This window comes from Taeniopygia guttata, chromosome 3, assembly GCF_048771995.1.
Source record: "Taeniopygia guttata chromosome 3, bTaeGut7.mat, whole genome shotgun sequence".
NCBI classification, from domain to species: domain Eukaryota; kingdom Metazoa; phylum Chordata; class Aves; order Passeriformes; family Estrildidae; genus Taeniopygia; species Taeniopygia guttata.
In genome coordinates, this window is record NC_133027.1 from 87,379,532 (window position 1) to 87,396,307 (window position 16,776).

General features: G+C 47.4%; 1 protein-coding gene across 5 annotated transcripts; it reads left to right on the top strand.

Moving 5' to 3' along the window:
- Positions 1 to 8,623: 8,623 nt before the first annotated feature.
- LOC100231535 (GDNF-inducible zinc finger protein 1) lies at positions 8,624 to 16,726 on the top strand. 5 transcript variants are annotated; one of them, XM_030268661.4, is made up of 8 exons: positions 8,626 to 8,904; positions 8,996 to 9,115; positions 10,639 to 11,550; positions 12,140 to 12,994; positions 13,852 to 13,946; positions 14,482 to 14,649; positions 15,208 to 15,365; positions 16,170 to 16,726. In XM_030268661.4, the coding sequence occupies exons 2-8, from the start codon at positions 9,054 to 9,056 to the stop codon at positions 16,410 to 16,412; spliced, it is 2,493 nt and encodes an 830-aa protein (XP_030124521.4). In that variant the 5' UTR covers positions 8,626 to 8,904; positions 8,996 to 9,053; the 3' UTR covers positions 16,413 to 16,726. The 5 variants fall into 5 exon arrangements, with proteins under 5 accessions (XP_072783440.1, XP_030124521.4, XP_030124522.4 ...); XM_030268662.4 differs by having other exon boundaries at positions 8,648 to 8,766; XM_072927340.1 differs by having other exon boundaries at positions 8,689 to 8,766; positions 8,996 to 9,182.
- Positions 16,727 to 16,776: the final 50 nt, after the last annotated feature.

The window sequence follows — 16,776 nt, forward strand, 5'->3', positions numbered from 1 at the left end:
GAGATGATTCCCAAATCCTCCTGGGATTTTTTGAGGGCTCCAACTGAAATCCAAGCTGGATACTTTCAGCTCTGGAGGGTCCAATTCCTCTTTTTCCCAAGGAATGTGCTGTGCCAAGGCTTCCCATTAATTCATCCTGCTGGAGCTGATTCATTTCCTGATTGAACACCCCAGGTTTGGTGTGATTTACCCAAAATTCCCTGGAAAAGCTGGAAAAGCCCTATCAGGCAGCTATTGGGATACCCCAACAGGGCAGCCAAAGCTGGATAAAGCCAATATTATTCCTAGGGAAGTGGGAACCAGGAACTGGAAGTGGGGCAACTTGGAAAATAACAGGACTGTCATTCTCATCCTGCAGAGAAACAGAGGGAAAAGAGATGGGATGGATTTGATCCCAATTAAATGGGATTGGTTGGTTTATTGCCAGCATTGCCACAGCATCCATGGCTCCTCTTCCCACTGTGTTACCCTGGATATGGGAATTCCCAGCAGCTAACCAGGATTGTCCCCTTTGAACTACGCCTTGGCAGAATTGGAACCAGGCACCATCTCCAGGATTTTTAACAGGAAGAGATGGAAAAGTGGCATCCCCTGACTCAGCTGATGATTTTAGGAATGTGCAGTTGCTGGCACCGCCTTTCCTTGGAGCTTTTCCCTGACTGATTTCCCAATCTTTATTTCCAAATCCATAGCATTCCAGACTGATCTCCTATGGAATTCAGACTATAAATTTCCCTGTCTGTTCTGGCTCTGAGTGGGAATGCTGATGTTGAAACACTCCCACCTGGATTTCAAAAGCCATTCCCTAAAGGTGGAGAATCCACCCTATCCCGGGGTAATCCAATCAGGATCAAACAGCCACAGCTCCAGGGATGAGGAGTGAGTAGTTTCTTTTGGCGTGATCCATTTCTCCCCCTGGAATTGCTCTCCAGGTATTCCAGCTGTTTCCTGGGAATAGCAGCTACTTGTTCTTTCTTCCCAGTTCTGTGGATTTTAGGGATTGTACTTCCCGCTTCATTTTGTCCTCCTCTGGAGGTGCCAAATTGGGGAGCCCAAACCCCCAGTGGGAACAGCCCGGAATGTACCCAGAGCTGCTGGAAAAATCCCAAGTTGTGGTCCCAGCTCTGTTGCTATGGTAAGGAGCTCTTGGATTCTCTGAGCACAGTGGGGTGGGGTCATTCCTGGTTTTCCTGCTTGCTCCAACTGGGATCCTAGCAAGAGCAGGACTCCTTATCATGAGCTCCACATCCTCGTCCTGCTTTTCCAAAGGGAACTGTTCCAGCTTCTACTGCTGGACACAGCAGGATCTGGCAGTCATTCTCTGCTTGGAATGCCCTGGGATGGCTTGAGCAGTATCTTGGGAAAAGGGGATTGGAGGGAACAACGTCTTTCCGTCAGAGCAAACTCTGGCTCGTGCCAACATTTCACTGGGAACAGCTTGAAAGGATTGGAAAAACCCCAGGGAACACGGATCCACAGAAGAGATTCGCCTCCTCAGTCACAGTGTGCGTGATCCACCGTCATTCCCGCCTGGATGTGAATTTGGGATTACTCAGGGGTGAGATGATGAATTCATGAGTGTCCCAGAGGCGAAACCCTGGGATGGGGCGTGTCAGCACAAGAATTCCCAAGCGGTGCAATCCAGTTGGGGTGAACTTCAGTTTTCCAATGCCTGGACAAAGAAGGGTTATCCTGGATCAGGTGGACCTGCCGGGCTCGGAATGAGCAGGTCCTGTGGAAGGAGCAAGGTGTGGAGATCCTCTTGGAATTCTCTTCCCAGCAAAATAACCAAAGTGGCCTTTCCGCCTTTATTGGGAATGTTAAGAAGAAGGGAGAGGTGGCAAGGCACCCTCCTGTGCTCCATTCCTAACTGCTCCATGCCAGGGGCAGCTCCTGCACCTTGTCCTTGAAATTCTGGAATTCTGAGCTTCTACTTCCTTCCCATGCACTCCTGTTTTCCAGAGGAACAAAATTCCCACCTGATTCTTGTGGCTCAGCTTGCAGTGACCTTGTCCCCGCTCTGGAAAAAGGCAGGAAAGCTCGGATATTGGCATTGCAGTTGGGAATTCTGGGCCTATAAATGGCTCCCTGCTCCTATCCCAGCTCCAGGTGCATGTCCTGAATCCCCAGATTTTGCTCCAGAGAGGGAAGTGTTTGTGGAGTCCCATGGATCCACTCCTGAACTTTTCCACAGCCTGTTCTCTTGGGAAGTTGGAAATGTGTATCCACAGCATCTTCTGGATGACCATGGATCCTTGGAACCAGATCCATGGACCTAAAAATGCCGTTTACGGAATTTTGGATCTTTTTTCCCTTCCTTTTGACTTCCTTCCCTTGTCTCTCCCACATTTTTCCCCGACACATTCAGGCTCCAACTTGTTTTCCTATTTTTATTTTTTCTAAGGATGGGGTTCCAAGTTCTCACATGCCTGGGAGTAAGTAGACATTAAAAACACACATCCATTATATTTTGGGATGTTATTCCAGCTTCCAATGGAAGCCTGGGCTTGGCAACCCCACTGCAACCATCCCGGTGGCTCCCAACAGATTTTTGGGATAACCTGGAGCCAACTCTCCAGCTGCTGGAAAACCTCCTGACTCCATGGATCTCTCTGAGCCATAAAAAGGGATCCATAAAATCACTGGCCTTTGGAATGTTGCTGGGTACCCAGTATATGCTGTTGTGATTCCCATATGGAAAAATAAAGGAATTTTAAATGGAATTAGGTGCCACATTATGTCCAGTCCCCAGGGGTTTTTTTGGTGGTGTTTTTTTTTTTGGGTTTGTTTTTTTTTTTTTTTTTTGTTATAATTCTCTATGGAATGTGTTTTCCCTGAGGAGAAGGTCCTAGAGGTTGGATCCATTCCTTTTGGTGCTGGAGTTTGCCTTGCCTGTGATATCCCAGAAAATTCCTTTGCACTTGGAGCCTTCTCCATGCTTGCAGCAACATTTTCCTATTTATCTGCAATCACGGTTTATAGGGGATAATGAATCCAAAAATGGGAAAAATTGGAGGAGGACGGAACTCCAGCTTCATCCAAAGGGATACTTTTCCTTTATCCACCTTGACGTTCCTCCATCCCTGGAATTCCTGGCAATCATTAAATATCCTGGAGTAAAAGCAGATGCTTTAACAAAGAGTTCGTGGCCCGACCCAAAGTTGGTCTTGCTGCTTTTCCAAAGGTTATTTGGCCATTCCCGACCCCACTGCTCCCTAGGAATATGAATTTTTAAAACCTAGTTGGGAAAATATTCCTTTTAAAGATGAGTGGTTGGTCTGGGAACACTTCTGGAGATGGATTTTTGTATATTTGAAGGTGGACATGGTTCCAAAAGCATTCCTGAGATTAATTGGTATAATTATTGGGATCATTATTAGGGATTAGCACAAAGCTGGATAATTAGCAGTGGGAAAACTCAGCAAATCCTTCTCCTCCTCCTCCTCCAGAAATCCCTAATCTGCACTTCCCGAAGGCTGGCATGACCCTGAGCTCCACGTGGGCATTCAAGCCTCATTCTGCAGTTTTAAGCTTAATGACCATGCTGGGAGCGAATGGCAATGGATCAAAAGGGATTAATTGGGATTTTAATGATCTTGGACATTTGGCTTGGGATGAGTTCCTGTTGTTCCATCAGCTTTGCGGGATGAATCTTGGCATAGATCTTCTCCAAGCAGGAGAGATGAAAGGAGAAAAGATGGAATAAGTTGAAGGCAGATGGAAAATTCTTAATGGAATGAGGTGTTAGCATTGGAATTGCTCGGGGAAGTTTGGAGTTCCTATCCCTGGAGCAGTTCTGGAATGGGATAAAAGCACATGGATGGAATGGGTTGTCAGGCTTGGGAATTGTCCAGGAAGGTTTGGAGGCTCACTCCTGGACGTGTCCTTGAATTAAAGATGAAGGAGATGGGAATTTCTTTATGGAATTTGATGTTAGCATTGGAATTACCCAGGGACATTTGGGATTCCCATCCCTGGAACAGGCCTGGATGAACTAAGAGATGAAGGCAGATGGGAATTTCTTCATGGAATGGGTTATTAAGGATTGGAACAACGCAGAAAGGTTTGGAATTCCCACCCCTGGAGGAGTCCAAGGAATACCTGGACGTGGCACTCCTGGGCTGGGTGACAGGTTGGACTCGGCAATTCCAGAGGTCTTTTCCAACCTCAGTAATTCCATGGGATTCTGTGGACTGAAGGCAATCTCCGTAGCTGCAGCTGGGGCTGAGCTTCCCCAGCAAGGCCTGGGATGACTCATCCTGACATTCCCCAAAATATTTTGCCAGGTGTTTGTTTCTCCAGGCAGCTGCTCCTTCCATGTTTAGTCATTCCTATGCCAAGATTCTACACCCAAACTAGGACTAAAAAAGGGTATTTTCTCATCACTGCAGGAACACCTGGAGGAAGGAATACTCTCCCTGAAAACACTCAGGTTCAGGACGCAGATATAAACTGAAATTCCTGTTTTTTCCACAAATAATTTGGATTCGCAAACCACGGTGAGCGCTCAGCACTAAGGAAAAACAAACACTGAAGGAAAAATATTATTGCTGGGAAGGCAGATATTTGCATTAAAAAATATTGGGATAATTCTGGTAGCTAAAAGTCAAGAGGCATCTGTAGGAGGACGAGAAGTTGGGATCTTGTGAGGGAATGCTGCTTTCTGGGGAACAAGGGAAAAACACAGACAGCTGTTGGAAAAATATCACTTAATCTGATGTATTTAGATTTATTTTACTTATAATTTTCCCTGGTGAACAGCTGGGATCAGCTGGAATTTGTCCGGAATGATCTCCATAAAATCAGCAGCTCTTTTAATCAGAGTCTTGGAACAACAGGAGTGCAAATCTGGCAGGAATTCCCTCTTTCCTTGCCATTTAGAATAACTTTGGGGTTGTTTTGCTGGATTTCTTCTGGCTTGCAGCAAGGTGCTAATCTGAATTTACTCCCTGGGATCCTCTGCATTCTGTACAGCTTTATCGCGGAATATTGAGTTAGAAGGAACCCTGTGGAGAAGAGGGGAGAATAAAGAGATTTTTCCCCCCCATCTCCTTTTGCTAATGGAATATTTGTTTTATATTGAACTGTAATTAAACAGGAGGCTGCTCCTTTCCAAGCGGGAAAAGAATTAACATCCTGTCCATTAGCTGGAGACTAAACATTATCCACCTGCTTTCCAGATCCCAGACGAAGAAATGGTATCTTTAGGATATTCCATAAGCCCCAGACTCAACTATTCAACTATTTCAAAGTTCAACCAGAACTCAATTATTTCAAAATCAATTAAGACATTTTCAGTTTGGGCTTGACTGGGAGTGTTAAGGAGATAAAAATATGTGGATCGGGCCATCAATATCCATGGAATGTGATGGAAAATCCTTTACTTCCAGAGGCAACTTCTGGATTTGATGCCCATGGTCTAGCAGGGGTTAAAATATTTGGGAGAAGGAGGAAAAGAAGTTTGCAAAGTGCCAAGAGCTTAAAAATGTGTGATAAACAAGTAAATGAGCTGTACTGAGGATTTATTTTGTGTCAGAAGGAAAACATCATAGATGTACTCCCAGAATTTGGATTTCCATTGCCCTAACACGTCACTTGTCAGGACTGTGGGGTCAGGATTGCAGGGAATTAATTCCAAAGCAGCCCCACTCCCTCTTCCCCTGGAGCTGTGGGAATACATACTATCACAATCACTGCAACACAGGAATGAGCTCCCGAAAAAAATGAGAGGGAACGTTCGGAATTCACAGCCCAGAGCCAAAAACCTGGATTCCTTCATGCCCAGGGTGCTGCTGAGCTAGCTCCGAGCTCATTCTGGAGAAACCCTCCCCAACTGGGGTCTTGACCTTGGTGGGAGCCCTTCCAGGAACTCCTGGATGTGTCCCCACATCAGGGACATGAAGCTGGCAGCCAAAGTGTTGGCTCCAGAACCCCAGGGAAAAAAGAGGGGTGAAAAGGGCTTTTAGTTAATTTGTTATTTATTTTTTATTTAATTATATTTTATTTAATTCATTTATCGCCTTGATCCGTAAAAGTTGTTGGTTTTCCAGAACTCCAAGTGTTCAACCTGGAGAGGAGAAGCTTTGGGATGACCCAAATGTGGCATTCCAGGACCTGAATGAGCTACAAGAAACATGGAGAGAGAGTATTCCCATGGGCCTGGAATGATGGGATAAGCGGAAATGGCTTCCCACTGCCAGACTACAGGGATAGATGGGATATTGGGAAGAAATCCTTCTCTGTGAGGGTGCGGAGGTCCTGGCACAGGTTTCCCAGAGAAGCTGCAGCTGCTCCATCCCTGGAAATGTCTAAGGCCAGGTTGGAACACCCTGGGATAGTGGAAGGTGTCCCATGGCAGCGTGTGGGACTGGATAATCTTTAAGGTCCCCTCCAACACAAACCTTGGAATTTGGTGGTTGGACTTGGTGATCTTAAAGGTCTTCTCCTATGCCTCCTTGGTTCAGGTTTTTCCCACCAGAACCTTGGTGGGAATTAAACTTTGCTGGTTTTTAGGATTCTAAAATCTTCTTTTTCAGACAAAACACACATGGACTCCCCTCAATTCCTGTGTTTTTCAAGTGACACCAGGATCTTGGAAGCGTTCTGCTAGGATATACAGAACTCCGGCTCCTTGAGACTGAACATGAGGGGGAGAATCCATGGGATGTTTGATTTGTAGCACAATCCCATGCCAAAATTTCTTATGGAGAACAGGACAATAGGCTAAGCAGCACTCAGTGCTGACACAGGCAGCAAGGACTGCTCTTGCGCTCTCCATCAGGATTTTCTCTGGAATTTTCATTTTTAGCCCATGCTGAAAGATCTGTCTCTGTTTCACGGATGATCTGGAGGTTTGCTCGGTTCCTAAGAAAAGGCTTTTGGAAGCTCTCTTTGCAGTGCCATGGTTGATATCCATGGTCAGATTCCCCTGGATTAAGGGGATGAGCAGGGCTTCAGTCCGGGCAGCTCTTTCCGAAGCCTGCAGCATCCTCTGGTGGAGCCGTAAGGAAGGGATATCCATCCAGGGAAAACACAAGAGGATGTTTCATTGGGGGTTCAAAAATGTCCGCCCAGCTTTGCTGGGAAGAGCCAAAATTGCTAAAACCCCGGCGCCGCTTCCTGCTGCGCTCCAGGGGGAAGGAATCTGGGATTTGGGGACGCGTCCATCCTTTACTTTGCTGGAGATGTCCTGGCTGACCTTGAGCCACAAACTCAAGGAGTAGGATGTTTCAAGAGCAGAACCTGACTGGTAGAGCCAACCCCCAGTTTTCCCCTTTTCCTGGTTTTCATCACCACAATCAAAGCCCAAGGTATCTCTTCACTCCCAGCCAAGGGAAGTGCTCAAATAAAATCTGACTTCCCAGGCTTCAATTCTTTCCTGGATTTTGTTGTTTTGACTTAACAGGTTGTTTTATTTCGCCGTCCCAGAACCTGGAATTCTTCACCCACCAAAGACATCCAAGATTGGCATCTCCCACAGCTGCCTCCCACACGTTTCATCCCTCCTGTTGAAATTCCAAAATTAGGGATTGGGAAAGAGCAGCTATGATGCTCTTCCTTGTCTCTCCCCACATGAGAGACATGGAGAATTCCATGGGTTCTAGAGAGCCCCTGAAGTGCATCCAAGCGCCCGGAAGATTTGGAGAATCAAGTGAATCTCCTGAGAAACAAAACTGGTGGCAAAGGCAGAGCGAAATCCAGCCTTGGGAAAATCCCTCCTGGGATGGACACACGGATACAGCCCAGCAGCATATCCAGAAATTCCCTCCATCCTTGTGGAATTCAGACTAAATTGGCTGGGAGCTTCCCAACTCCTCTGGGTGAGAGCTGCCAAGCACACCAGTCTTCCGATAAAGGAAAAGCAAACACCATTCCCTTGTGTGAAGATACAGGAATATTATCCTGACATTTTCAACATGGATCACTCATATTGCTGCTCGTTCTTCCCGCTTCGAAAGCTGTGTCTGGACAATAGAAACATTCCCTGGCTACAAACAAAATAATCAGGATTGAAAATGTGGGTAACACAGATGTCTGCCTTTCCTGATTTATTTTTTATGAAGGAATTTACTTTACATTTCCTCAGGGAATTACAGTCATCCAACATTTTTATAAGCTGTTAAAATGTGAAGATTTTAAAACCTTAAGCGGGGGGGAGGGGGGGAATGCTTCAAAAGAGGACTTTATCTTGGAAAAAAAGATTGGAAGTGCTTGATAGCCCACTTTGATATTATTTTATGTGATAAAAGACAGGAATAGGGGATCACCAGTGGGAAGAAACAGGGAGACCCCATGTTTCTCCTAATGCCAGATTTACCCCACTAAAGTTCCGAGCTTTATACTGGTTTATATAAACATCTCTCTTAACTCTGGCACTGATCTCCCAGTGGCTATCCCAGTATCCTCACAGATATCCCGGTATCCTCATGGATATCCCAGTATCCACACTGGGAGAGGCTGAGGAGCTGCTACATCAAACAGGGGACACGCATCATTTAACCTCATAAAATCTGGCTTTCTGAAAGTGTGAAAGAAAACAAATTGTTTCCGAAATGAGTCGTTTGGGGAGTGGTGGGTTTGTGGTGGTTTTTTTGTTTTGTTTTGTTTTGTTTTTTTTGCGAATTGGGGTCGATCCAAGGTGGGGTCTAAAGGGATTTTTTCCCCGTTCTGCGGGAACGCCCTGCCCGCACTCAAAATGGCGGCGGCGCTGAGGCGCTGAGGCCGCGGCCGCCACGGCGCTTTCGGGCGGGAGGCGGTGGCGGCGAGGTGAGGGCGGGCCGGGGCTGGGAACGACCCTCGGGATGGAGCCCCGGGAATCACCCCCGGGAGCGGCGGGAGCGATCTCGGCTGCTCCTGCCGGGCGGGAGGGGATTCCCGGCTGCTGCCGCCTCCGGAAGCGCACAGGTGACCCCTCACGTCCCGGAGCGCTGAGCCTCCCGCTTATGCTTATGCCAAGCGCTGGGATAAACATTCCCTATCTCTGCTTTCCTCGCAGCGCTTCCCGGATATCTGCGCACGGATCCAAAATTTTGGCTGCATTCAAAATCCAGAAGATGATCCCGGCTGTGCCAGTGGCACAGGGAGCAACACGGCGCGGCAGCATTCCCGGAGGATGGTGAGCGTCGGTGCCGGGCCAGCCTTGTGTTCCTCCGGGGAGGAGCCTTTCCAGGGGTATCCCGAAGGTAACGCGGTTAGGGAGAAATCCAAGTGCTCTGTGTTTCAAAAAAAAACCCCAAACTTTAGGACTTTTAGAGGATTTGGCCAGCAGTTTGCTGGAGGGAGAAAGGAAAATCTCTGGAGCATAAACGGAGATTTTTTTTTTTTTTTTTTTTTTTTTTTTTTTTTTTTTCCTGGAAAATGAATGGAGATTGGAGGGGTAAATGGAGATTGACCCTGAACGATAAATAGGGATGCTGTGGAGCATAAATTGAGATTTTCAGGTGGATAAAACAGAAATTTTCCAACAGGTAAATGGAGATTATAAAATAATACAACAATAAATATTTTTTCAGAGATTCAGGCCACTGTTGGGCTTTATTTTTTAAAGGACTTGTACCAATTCCAATTGCACTGATTCCAGTTTCTCTTCAGGAACCCTGTAATTGAATTGAAATACAGTTAGAGTTTTGCATCATTTCTGGTGCAATTAAATTGTCTTTGCAAATAATCTCTTGGATTAATTATGCTTTCTGCAAATCTTGCACTTGTGTGCACATTTTAAAACTATTTATTCCCAAACTGCCAAGGAAAAAAACTGGAAAGAAGTTACAAACAAACACATAAAATGAGGAGGAAGTGGGGTTTTTGTTTAAATCCTTGGAGTGAGTGTTTTGGAGATGTAAGTATTTGGCAGCACTTTGGAAAACTAAAGATCAGCTTCCAAATGGGAACAGAAAATACAAATCTCAGGGTTTTTTTCTGAAGGAAAGAATGGTGGGAATCGATGGATTTGTGGAAAGATGCCTCAGTTGCTGGGGGGCTTTAATTCAGAAGAAGCTGAACTCGGAAATGATCTTGGAATTTATCTCTTCCATTGGGCTCCGTGTCAGATCCTGGTGTTAGAGGAGCTCCAGTGGGAACGCGGATCAGGATCTTATCGCAGATGGGAATCTTGCAAAGGAGCAGCAGGAAATTAGCACGTGCTGCTCTCATTGATTTCTCTAAGCACTGCACACAAATCAGGATTTCCTGCTGGAAAACACGGAGGGAGCAGATGGGCTGGAAGCTCCTGTGGATTTTGGAGCTGAACCTTGGGATCTGCACTGCTTCCAGTGTGCTGGGGTTCTGTCTCCACATGGGAATAGTTGGCAGGTGTTGGGTTGAGAGCATTGCAGAGATCCCTGCTGGCTGTTGGAATTACCCAGTAGGAATCTGGATGTGAGCAATCCTTTTCCAGTAGAATTTAGGAAACACTCTTTTGCCTATATTCCCTCAATTTCCTGCTCCTGGGAGATGGTTTAGTTCAGGTGGTGGTGACCCATCAAAGGTTGGAGGTCTTTTCCAATATCAGTGGTTCTGCAATTCCACCTGTGAAGGGTGAACAAGGAATTATGGCATGGAATTCCACTGAGCTTTCCCTGCCATATGAATGGAAAGACAGGAAAAATTATTCCAACGTTTTTCTGTTTCTTCTGGCAGGATGGAGAAGAAGAAAATCCTGATGAAGTCCAAGGTTGCTGCTCCCAACCTCCTGAGGGCTCTGTATTCCCTCTACCAGCTTGGGCACCTTTGCGACGTGACAGTCCTCACCCAACATCTGGGAATTCAGGAGGAAATCCTGGCTCATAAAGCCGTCCTGGCAGCTTCCAGCAACTACTTCAAGGGGCTCTTCCTGCACCAGGAGATACTGGACACCCAGAAGTGCACAGTGACTCTGCAGGACATCTACACCGAGGAGTTCACCTCCTTCCTGGAGTTTGTGTACACAGCAGAGGTGGAGATCGAGGCGGGAAAACTCCAGAGGATGAAGGAAATAGCGGAAAGGCTAGAATGCAAGGATTTGCTTGATATCTGTGAGGAAGTGAAAGCAGAGGGCAGGAAGGGCTTGGATTTGAGCCTCCACATGAAAGGGCAGAGGGGTGAAAACAGGGGATCACAGTGGCCTTGTATCCAGCAAGAGGAAAACCCCAGGAACTCTTCCCAGGTCATGGCAATTCCCATGCAGAGGAAACTTTGGGATAGGCAGAAACATAAGGAGCTGCTGCCGGGCTATGAGCTCATTGGTGGCCAAGCGGGAGGCCTGGAGCAGGAGGCCACAGCTTTTCCAGCCCCAAAATCCAGGCCAGCAAAGCTGCCCAAGTGCAATAAGACACATTCCCCAACCGGACTGGGTGTGGATATCACCAGCCTGGAAAACAAGGATGGTCATTCCCTCTGCAGGGAGAAGGAGCAGAAGCAGGAATCCCAGGTGTGTCCCTACTGTGACAAGGCCATCAGCTCCAAGTGCAGCCTGGCTGTGCACATTCGGACACACACGGGGGACGGGTGCTACAGGTGCCAGCACTGCCCTGCCAGCTTCACCCACAGGGCTGCCTACACCTCCCATCTCAGGTATGGCATTCCTAGGAATGCACTTCCTTGGGATTCCGTGATAAATCATTCCTGGAGTCCTCCCTGTCTCAGTTCCAGAATTCCTTGGATCTGAGTCAAAGCATGCTAAAATAGGGATTTTTCATTTGGCCTTGCAGTGCTGATGACTGGATTGAGGTCTCCTAGATGGGCAATTTAGGGAATTTCCCACTGGATTAAGGGGGACTTGTGCAACCAGATTTCTTTGGAATCCTCAGATTTGGGGTTTTAAATAGGAATTTTGTGTCTCTATCTAGGCATTTAATCTCTATTTCCTTTAGTTTAAATCCATAATTTCATGGCCTGGGAGGAAAAGTCCATCCTACATTCCTAGTCATGTGAAAAATACAGATCTTAATGAACTGAGGCATTTTAATTTTCTTTAATTATCTGGTCCAGCTCTTCCCGAAATCTCCCTATTTTCAGACTTTCCAAACATGCTGGGAATTTCTTAAATGTGCAAGGAACAATTCAAAGGAAAGGACTCTTCCCCCAAGGCCTGAATTGGAACAATTAAACAATTAATAAGTTTCAATTAAACTTAATGGAAGTTGACCTCCATTTTTAACAGGAAAATCCATGAGTCTGGGGAAGAGAGGCAACTCCTGCCTGTTTATTGGATGGTGGTTCCACCCACACATGGCCCAAACCCCACAAGCCGTGACAAAGATCCCAACGGAGAGACTTGGGACGGCACACCGGAAACCTCAGGGTGTGAGGAAGATGCCAGGAATTCATTCATTGCTGAAGCAGAAAGGAGCAAGGAGCAAGAAGAATCCCAGGAAGCTAAAAGAGTGAATGAAGATGGAGGTGGAATGAGTGTGAAGGGCGAGGAGCAGGGAGACTATGACACAGGATACTCGGAAGTTGAAGGAGGCAGGGACAACGAGGTATGTTCTGAGGAGGAGGAGGATGAAGCCTCAACAGAGAAGGACAGCAAAGAACCTGAACCAGGGTTTAAACTAAAGAAGGCCAGTGAAAGTGTGGCCAACAAAAAATCCATCTACGTGATCCACTGCGACAAGTGCCAGGAGCAGTTTGTTTCCCGGAAAAAGTACGTGGATCACTGCCGGGATGTGCATCAGAGCCTGCCTGGCAAGGTGTACCGCTGCGAGGTGTGCAGCAAGGCCTTCGCCAGCTATACCAGCTGGAAGGAGCACCGTGCCTGTGTGCACAGTGAGGAGAGGAGGTTCTCCTGCAGCCTCTGCCAGGCCACCTTCAAGAGGAAGCGGGATGTGAGGACTCACTCCATGCGGAAGCATGAGGGCAGGGCCAAGCGGCCGCTGTGCTCCGTGTGCGGCAAGATCCTGAGCTCCGACACGGCGCTGGTGTTCCACATGCGGACACACACTGGCGAGAAGCCCTATGAGTGTGGTGTGTGTCACTCCAGGTTTGCTCAGCCTTCCCAGCTCAAGATCCATACCAGGTCAGATTCCAGCCATGCCCGTTCCTTGCCCCTTAGAGCAGGAACATCAGGATATTGGGTTCAGTGGGATCTGTGATTAATTCCCTTGTGCAAAGGCTTTGGCCTCATGTTGCAATTTCCCATGGTCGGTATTATGACATGGATACCCTGTCCATACTTGCAAGGAATATCTGTCATTTCGGACAGGCTCTAAAATCCCACTATGATCCTCAGTGATGAAGAGTGAGTCAGGGTTCCTGGAAAATGGATTCTGAGCCATGCTCCCTCTTGGAGCAAGGAATTGCCATGGGATTTCATCCTCATGTGCAGCTCCAAATCCACACTACTCAGCTGGAGGTTCACATGATGAGTTGTTCCCTGTGTAGATGTGCCCTCTCCCAGGAGAAAGTGAATCATCCCATGGAATTTCCCATCTTTCTCCAGAGAAGATCGATGATAATCCTTTGTCCTGACAGCTCAAAATCAGGACTGATTTTGGACAGCATCTTCTTAGGTTGGAATAAGTTAAGACCAAACATTAGGCTCAGATTTTTCTGATTCTTTGTAATTTTCTGTCATTTTCTCTTCTTTCTCCTTTCCCATGCTCTGAGTTGTCTGGGAGAAAAATGTGGATTTTTTAGGGCCTGAAAGTGAGGAAAAGGTAAATTTTAAATGGGAATTTTGAATTTTAAAAGGTCAGTTTTAAATGGGACTTTTACTCCTGGAGTGTAGCACCTGTACCTGGAGACACTCAGTTTTCTGAGGGAGCAGAATTTCCTTTTCCCACTACATTTAAAATCCAAACATGGTTTCAAATCCAGTATTTTAGGGATCAAGACCTAATTAATTACTAATCTTTGGTGTTTTCTCTGCATTAGATCCCACACTGGGGAGAAGCCCTACATTTGTGAGGACTGCGGCGCTTCCTTTGCCGACAGAGGAAAACTCACTGGCCACAAAAGGACACACACAGGTGGGAATGAAATATTCCAGGTGGTTTTCCCATCTCTTTCCTGTTTTATTGCTGAGATACGAAATAAAAACCCCTCCTTTTTTTTTTTTTGTAACTCATAGAAGCGTATCCAAGTACCACAAAGGAATTTATAGAGATAGAAGGACTTTTAGCCTGGAGAAAAGGAGATTCTGGAGGGACTTTGTTGCTTTCCACAATTCCCTGACAGGAGCCAGGGGGAATCTGGGCTCTGCTCCCAAGGAACAAGTGATAGGGTGAGAGGAATGTCCTCAAGTGGTGCCAGGGGAGACTCAGGTTGAATATGAGGAAGAGCTCCTTCATGGAGAGGGTTATCAGGCATTGGAATGGGTGGATGCCTGGATGTGCTCAGGGCACAGCTGGATGTGGCACTGGTTGCCGAGGTGGGGATTGGGCACAGGTTGGATTCGATGACCTTGGAGGTCTTTTCCAGCCTGGGTTCTGTGATTTGTAGGCTGACTCTGAAGGACAAAATTCCCCTGTGAGAATTCCCAATGTTCAGTTTCTCTTCCCTCAGGCGAGCGGCTCTTCAGATGTGACGTGTGCGGGAAGGACTTTGCCACCAATGAGTACCTGAAGTGCCACAGGCGCTGTCACCTGGGAGCCAAACCCTACAGGTGTGAAGTTTGTGGGAAAGCCTTCGGACTCAGAGCCTCCCTGGCCCAGCACAGCAACGTCCATGCAGGTAATTCCAAGGCTGGGAAAAGGAATGGTGGCTTTGTAGTACTTCCCACTGTGGATGTGGACATTCCATCCCATTGCTGAATTAGGGGATCCCAGAATCACTGAGGTTAGGAAGGAGCTCCAAGGTCATCGAGTCCAAGTTATGCCCACTCCGCACTTTGTCAGCAGCCCAGAGTACTGAGTGCCATGTCTAGGCATTCATTGGACAGCTCCAAGGATGGAAATTCCGTTGGGAAGTAGGCATCATCCTGACCCTGGCTAATGGGAGCTTTGTGTGTTATGCTAGAAAACTGAGGCCTGGATTGTGCAGCTGAAGAAATTTGGAGTAAAGGATGGCTGTAGCCTTGGCAGGTATTGGGAAATATTTATCATGGGATAGTCGGGACTGGAAGGACCTTAGGGGTCATCTCATTCCACCCCCTGCCATGGACACCTTCCACTCTCCCAGGTTGTTCCAAGCCCCATCCAGCCTTGGACACTTCCAGGGAAGGGGCTGAAGAGCCAGCTGCTCTCTCCTAAGTGCCCCTAACCCTGTGTTTGCTGGGGTTGTTATTTCCAGAGACCCGTCCCTATTTCTGCGAGCAGTGTGGGAAGGCCTTCACGCAGCAGGGAGCTCTGCGGCGGCACCAGCGCATCCACACGGGAGAGAAGCCCTACAAGTGCCGGGCCTGCGAGAGGACCTTCACCGACATGTCCACCCTGCGCCGGCACGTAGCGGTAGGACATCCACAGGATCTTCCCCATCCTCAGTGCCTCCTTCAGGGTGCCAGTGTCACCCTGGCAGCGGGAATTTCCAGCCCTTGGAAGGGGCTGTGCTAGGGACAAGTTTCAGGGCAGCGTGGTGAGCCACCATCTTAAAATCTGTTCCTGAACTTTGGGGGATTTTGCTCCAAGGGCACAGCAGCTCCCACTGCTGGCTACCAGTCCAGTCATCTCCCAGCTCTAGGGGAAGAGTCACCATCCCTGGAAGTGACTGGCTACAGCACTTCCTAATGATCATCATCTCTGAGATCTTTTCCATTAAAAAATTCCATGAAAGCATTTGACAAAGGACTTGGGATTTTAAATTTTTTGTGGATTAACCGCAGAGTCTTCGGTGCTTTAACCCTTATTCCAACCTCGTAACAGGATGGTTTGTCCAACTTTGTGCTGCACATTAACAGGAATTCACACATTCCCGGCATTCCACTGGAAAACGCTGAGCTCTGCTCTTCCCAGAGACCTCCAGGTCCTGGAAGTGACAGCACAGACAGAACAGGAGGTTCCCTTCCAGCTCCAAGTCAATATTTTGCCTGTGTGCTGAAATTCCAGCTGATTTTGGAAGAGTTCCATGGCAGCAAAGCCAGAAATTCAGCACAGATTTGGCAAAAGAGCCTTGTTTGTGTTTGAGTTAAAACTTGGAGGCCGGCATCATGGAGTTATCCCAAAATTGTTGGATTTAGCTCTGGATGCAGTTAAATGTTTGGCAGTTAAAAATCAGATCTAATTATTTTCCTCTCCCACTCCCTTCTTTTTTCGCAGATCCATGACCGGAATGCTCACTGGAGAAACTTCTTGATTGACCTCACACTAAAAAAAGACCACAATTGGTCCAAAATAGAGACTTTAGCAGAAGCACATCCAGGAGGAGATCCCATGCCAGAAATTTGGTCAGTTGACCACGGGAAACTTTATAAACCAGGAAGTGCTAAAGCAGCAGCAGCTCACGTGACACCTGGGCTTGGGGACACTGGGAACACTGACCCCTCCCTTTTGTACTTATAAAGTCAGTTTTAGACCCAAAATGGGCTGTTGGAGGCAGAATGGTGGGTATTATCCTTTGGAATGCAGGGAATCATTCCCGATGGTCACTGCAGCTGCCTCGGGAGCTGCATTGCAGGTGGTAAAGGTGTAATTCCTCATGAGGGTATTTATTCCACTGAAATATTTGCATCTGTCCAGAGGTCTATTTTTCCCAACGCTGTGGGAGCATCCCATTCGGAACGGGCAGGGTAGGGTGTGTGTTTATACAAACACGGTGCAGTGCAGCCGCTGTCTATCACCCATTCCTCCTTTAATAAAGATGCCAGTTCCGCCTAGCCCGTCCCTCCCTCATTCGCCCGGATTTCCCAGGGGAAAACGCTGGGAT